The sequence below is a fragment of the Chelonus insularis genome, unplaced genomic scaffold (genome assembly GCF_013357705.1).
Source record: "Chelonus insularis isolate UGA/USDA-ARS -01 unplaced genomic scaffold, ASM1335770v1 contig_65_pilon, whole genome shotgun sequence".
Classification (NCBI taxonomy): Eukaryota; Metazoa; Arthropoda; class Insecta; order Hymenoptera; family Braconidae; genus Chelonus; species Chelonus insularis.
This window is the reverse complement of record NW_023276691.1, coordinates 136,299-142,771: the sequence shown is the minus strand read 5'-3', so window position 1 is coordinate 142,771 and position 6,473 is coordinate 136,299. Positions and strand designations below refer to the sequence as shown.

The 6,473-nt window shown below is 36.9% G+C and overlaps 1 protein-coding gene across 1 annotated transcript; it reads left to right on the top strand.

Moving 5' to 3' along the window:
- Positions 1-2,915: 2,915 nt before the first annotated feature.
- LOC118070605 (protein FAM98B-like) lies at positions 2,916-4,109 on the top strand (the record flags this gene model as incomplete). Its single annotated transcript, XM_035089309.1, has 2 exons — positions 2,916-3,086; positions 3,826-4,109. Coding segments are annotated over 2 exons (455 nt in total), but the record flags the coding sequence as incomplete, so codon positions are not given.
- Between the last annotated feature and the right edge of the window lie 2,364 nt (positions 4,110-6,473).

The following is a 6,473-nucleotide window of genomic DNA, read 5'->3' as shown; positions in this document are numbered from 1 at the left end:
TCACCGTGGTCAGAGAAAAGACTATATTATAAATGGGTCTTGTCTCAGCCGGGAATCGAACCCGCTACCCATAGTGCGCTAGGCTGGCACCTTACCATTTAGGCCACGATGTCGGTAGACGGATATTAGTTAAGTTAAAAAAATAAAGAAAAATATCAGTGCTCTGCAGTGGTCTGGGTGCGACCCGAAAGGTCCACACGACCAACTTCCCAGTGGAAAGAGTAAAAAAAAAATTACGCGTTGGAAGAATCCAAATATATTGCATAGATCTCTATTTTCATTGTTTATAACAGATTTAATTGTTATAAACAAAAAGAATGAGTTTCCATTTATGTCGTACGGTTGGCAACTTTTTTTTCGCAAAAGAAAAAATTACACGTTAGAAGAATCCAAATATATTGCATAGATCTCTATTATTATTGTTTATAACAGATTTAATTGTGATAAACAAAAAAAATGAGTTTCCATTCATGTCGTACGGTTGGTAACTTTTTTTTAGAAAAATAAAAAATTACGCGTTAAAAGAATTCCAATATATTGCATAGATCTCTATTTTCATTGTTTATAACAATTAAAAAATTTTTTATTCAAATATTATTATGATCGATAATCATTTGTTATTAACAATGTTCAGTCGTTATGTACACAATTTCTTATTATTAACAATAATCATTGACTATTTTATTATTCTCAACGCTATTTTCTCCATCCCAACACAAGTTTAAAATTCCTTTATTGCTGATTTCGTTTTTTAAAAATTTTTTTTCTATGAAATACTGTCATCATATTTCTGTACAATTATTCTAAACATTTGATATTCATATTTTTCAAAAGATCTTGAAATTCCGTCTGAAAAATGGTATAATTGATAAATTGCAGAATTTAGGTAGTTCACTATTTTTTCAGTTTTTTGATTCTGCATGAAAAATGACTGAACCGATTTTGCTGAAAATCTAATCATTTTCAAGTTACGTTATTACGCGTCGAATGCAGTCGGTCCCACGTCGATATCATTTTTTGTTCTCGAGATAATCGAGGCGAAAAATAATTCCGAACGCACGTACGAACATACGAACTGCATTCGACGCGTAATTACGTAACTTAGAACTGATTAAATTTCCAGCAAAATCGATCCAGCTATTTTTTATGCAGAATCAAAAAACTGAAAAAATAGTGAACTACCTAAATTCTGCAATTTATAAATTATACCATTTTTTAGACGGAATTTCGAGATCTTTTGAAAAATATGAATATCAAATGTTTAGAATAATTGTACAGAAATATGATGACAGTATTTCATAGAAAAAAAATTTTTAAAAAACGAAATCAGCAATAAAGAAATTTTAAACTTGTGTCGGGATGGAGAAAATAGCGTTGAGTATAATTAAATAGTGAATGATTATTGTTAATAATAAGAAATTGTGTTCATAACGATTGAACATTGTTAATAACAAATGATTATCGATCATAATAATATTTGGATAAAAAATTTGTTAATTGTTATAAACAATAAAAATAGAGATCTATGCAATATATTTGAATTCTTGTAACGCGTAATTTTTTATTTTTCTAAAAAAAAGTTACCAACCGTACGACATGAATGGAAACTCATTTTTTTTGTTTATAACAATCAAATCTGTTATAAACAATGAAAATAGAGATCTATGCAATATATTTGGATTCTTCTAACGTGTAATTTTTTCTTTTGCTAAAAAAAAGTTTCCAACCGTACGACATGAATGGAAACTCATTTTTTTTGTTTATAACAATTAAATCTGTTATAAACAATAAAAATAGAGATCTATGCAATATATTTGAATTCTTCTAACGCATAATTTTTTCTTTTGCTAAAAAAAAGTTAATAATAAATAAATTCGAAAGCCTATTCTAGAATAAATCGACAGTTTTTACGTGGACGTCTGTGTGTGTGTATGTACGTATGTGCGTTTGTGCGTATGTGCGTATGTGCGTATGTGCGTATGTGCATATGTGCGTACGTACCTTCGGAATTATTTTTCGCCTCGATTATCTCGAGAACAGAAAATGATATCGATGTGGGACCAATTGCATCCGACGCGTAATTACGTAACTTAGAACTGAAAAATTTTTCAGGAAAATCGGTAAAGCCATTTTTTTGGCAGAATAAAAAAGCTGGAAAAAGGAAATCACTTGAATTTTGTAATTTATAAATTATACCATTCTTTAGACAAAATTTCAAGATCATTGCAGAAATATGAATATTAAATGATTGGAATACTTGTATGGATATATGATGACAATATTTTATCGAAAAAAAAAATTTAAAAAACAATATCAGCAATGAAAGAATTTTAAACTCGTGTCAGGATTGAGAAAACAGCATTAAAGACGCATAATAGTTCATAATAATTGAACATTGTTACTAACAAGTGATTATTGATCATAGTAATATTTAAATAATACGTTTTAAATTGTTATAAACAATAAAAATAGGGACCCTTTCTATATATATGAGTACTTTTAACGCATAATTTTTCCGTTTGCTAAAAAAATGTTACCAACCGTATGCCATAAATGAAAACATACTTTTTTCGTGTATAACAATGAAATTCGTTGTAAATAATGAAAAAAGGATCTATGAGGTACATTCGAATTCTTCTAACGCACAATTTTTTCTTTTACTGAAATAAAGTTACTAACCATATTAAATGAATAAAAACAGCCTCATTTCGTTTATAACGATTCCATTTGTTATAAAAAATGGAAACGGGTTCTATTCAAATTGTTTTTTTATTTTTTCCACTGGGAAGTTGGTCGTGTGGACCTTTCGGGTCGCACCCAGACCACTGCAGAGCACTGATATTTTTTGTAAATGAATAATACATGATTACTTACTTTGAGAATGCATTTTTATAATTTTATTTATTTTTTTTCAGAATTTCTGGAAATGTTGAAGGAGGAGTTGGAAAAGAGTGAGGAAGAGAGCTCCCTGTTAGACACGATGACCAGGAGAGTTCTGCAATCAGAACTCCCTGGTCCTACGGACGTCGAGATGGCATCTCCGGAGCCCCCTCCCAACAAAGTACCCCCTGAAGCCAAAATAAAAAGTAAGTGCAACTTGTGATTTTTTTATTTGTAATTTTTTTAAATATCGATTAATTTTTTTTCTACTTTCTATTGATTTAAAAATTTTTTTATGTGTTGATTTATTTAAAGATTTATCTGTTAATTGATTTATTTATTTGTTAATTTATATATTTGTATTTCTACTTGTTCATGTATATATTTATTCTTTTATTTATTATTTCTTTTTTTTCAATTATTCATTTATCAATTTTTTCATTGCATATTTATTTTTTTTTTGTTTATAAATTGATTAATTTATTTATTGATTTATTTATGAATTTATTTTTTTCATTGATTGATTTATTTTATTGTATATCGGTTTGTTTTTTATATATATATTACTTTATTCATTGTTCATTTGTTGATTATTTATTTATTAATTTTTCTTCTTATGATCGATCGATTTTATTATTTATTTATCTTCTTATTTATTCATTTTTTATTTATTGATTTATTTTATTGTTTATTTATTCGTTTTTTCTATATTTATTAATTTATTTATTCGTTTTTTATATATTTATTAGTTTATTTATTGTTTATATATTGACTTTTTTATTCATTTATTGTTTATTCGTTAATTTTTTCATTTATTTGTTTCTTATATATTCATTTATTTCGTAATTTTTATTTATTTTCTATTTTTTTTCCTTTTTCTTGTTTATTTATTCTTTACTTTATTATTATTATTCTTTTTATTATTATTATTATTATCATCTACAGGTAGAGGGAAGAATAGGGGTGCTCGCCACACCCCAAAAGAGAAAAGACAGGCTGAGGGGGAAAATTATGTTGGTGGACGATCAGTCGTGAGGAGAAGGATTGGAGGCAGGGGCAGTGGAAAAGATAGAGGACGAGGAGGAAATAAAGTTGGAGGACAAGGAAGAGGTGGTGGTCAAGGAAGAGGAGGTGGTCGCGGACGAGGAGGAGGTCGAGGATGGGGAGACCCCAGAGGGCATAGAGGCCGTGGTGGGGGTCTTACCCTCTATCAGCATTTTTATGCTTAAATTCAAAATAAAAATAATAATAATTATAATTATAATGAAAATATTACTTATAGTATCGCGTTAGTCGATTCACTCTCTAATAACGATACTGTCATCTTTTTCCTTGTTCTTTTCACAACCCGCTTCACTACTGGAATAACCGTTTCCCTCTAAGGTAAGGAAATGAACTTCAGCGATTAGGAACACGAACACGGGGCTGCCAGCCATGACCGAGATCCTGGCCGCCCCTGGTACGCAGGACCAATGGCACGAGACGACTCTCAACAACACGAGCTCCATCCAGAGGTCATACATTCCGGTGAAGGATTTCGCCTCCTCTCTCCCGGAGTTCTACGGAGATGGTCGTCCACCTACATACGAGGAGTTTGACAAAGCGCTTACCCGACAAGTTTATATGGTTCCCAGTCAAAACCAAGAAAGTTACGTTGCCCATGTTCTTAACTGTATTCATGGGCCCGCGCACCGATATCTAGAAGATCAGAACTTGACCTCAGTCCAGCAAATATTGGACACGCTGCGAAAAGAGTATCGCCCCAGGGACCCAATCGGTTTCCTTATAAATAAGATCCATCGTCTGCGGCGAGGAAGGGAGGAGTTCGTTGAGGACTTCTACTATCAAATTAAGGACATCCTCACATTTTTTTAGTCAGTCATAGGCGACAGCCAAGATAATCGTGCTCTTTTTCGCCGACTCTTTAAGGATGCTGTTAAAGTTCTATTCTACAACCTTCCTGAAGCCCTCCGGATTTCCATTGATCAATGTGTGGACCTCCATGAGCTAACACTCGATGACCTTTATAAGCGTGTGCGCCGTGGGTCTTACGCGCAAAGCCTTTTCGCGGAGGACTAATATCCCCCTTGGCGCCTATTAAGCTATCTTAGGCGACTCGTTTCTGGCCAAGAGTCAAGCTACGCTCTCATACTGGTCCAATACTATGGTATTAAAGAACCGCGGCGTTCGGCCGATCCCCTTTAAAATCCTAGAGGTATGGGTGCAATGTGCCCACGCCACGTCACCCGGGCCCCGGGTGTTTTCCCGGAGCCCTCACCTTCCCCGAAGCTCTCGAGGACCTCTTAATGAGACTTTCCGAGGCTCGGAGGTTACCGAGAAACAATCTTACCAAAGCTAAGGAGAAATCGAAAGAGCGATCGAATCGAAACATTCGCGAAGATCATCTCGTGAAGGAAGATTTCGCCTATATCTACAAGGAACCCAGGAAAGGTAAGTTAGATGTACATTGTACCGGACCATTTGAGGTAGTAGGCTTCACCGAAAGTAGTACCGTGGTTCTGGAAACGGAGGCGGGTAAGCGCTTTGTCAAATACCCCGGGAAGGTGAAAAGAATGGTGCCACGCACTACCGCTGAGAGCCCGGGCTGCTCGGCCCCACCCAGCTAGCTCAGTAGTCTTGTAAACTGCATGCTGGCCTAGTGGCCAATGTTCGTTACTAACTCGGTATGCATGAATAGCCATTAATAGTATATTAGTATATTATAAGTGTGTTTCGTACGAATCCTACCACTCTCCTTCATCTTTCCCGTGCTCTCCCCTGTATACCCTCTGATGTCTGAGCAGGTCTTATGCATGCCGGCCTTCCCCCAAAGCAGGACGTTCTCTCTTTCATCTCTTTAAGCCTACCGACGAGACCGACGACTGCCTGCCAATTCCTTGTATCGCCTTCTGCCAATAATCTGTTTACCCCTCCCTCCTTTTGCCAGGAAATGTGGAAGGGTGTAGGAGTGACCGCCTCGTCTTGGCAACTGGATCCTAAACTGGGAAGGCCCGGTCCTTAAGTGGTATTGGAACCACTCCCCTCCACCTAGCCTCAAGAAGCACAACAAGAGGCAGAGCCGCCTCAACGCCAGGCCATAGTGTCGGAGCCACGCCGAAGGATAAGCCCCATCGTCTTCGACCTGAGTGGATCCTCGGACGCGGAATTCGGCTTGCAACGGAATGTCGCCCAGGCCGTAATCCGCCAACTACCTTCAGCACTTCCAAGGGGTCCTGACCCTGTTCCATCAATCGAGCCTAGCTGCTCGAGCCGCCATCTGTACTCAAGGACCGCTCCCTCGAAGGTTTAGCCCCACTGGCCCGTGCGATCCAGGAACGGATGCCGGCTCTTCAAGCCCTCCTCCAGCGAATCGGGCGGCACTTCTGGGCGAGGCCGGCGCCGGAGTTACTGAGGGTGAGCGAGTTCTCGAACTTTGTGGAGGAATGGAATCCGATCGGTGGCTCCCCTCCTGCTCCCGCTCCCTCTCGCTGTGAGCGATGTTGGCGCCACAACCAACGCCGAAGGCAACCGTGGAAAGAGCGCCGCCGTCATGGAGGATCATACTACTGAACCCCTTGACGCTCCACCCCCTC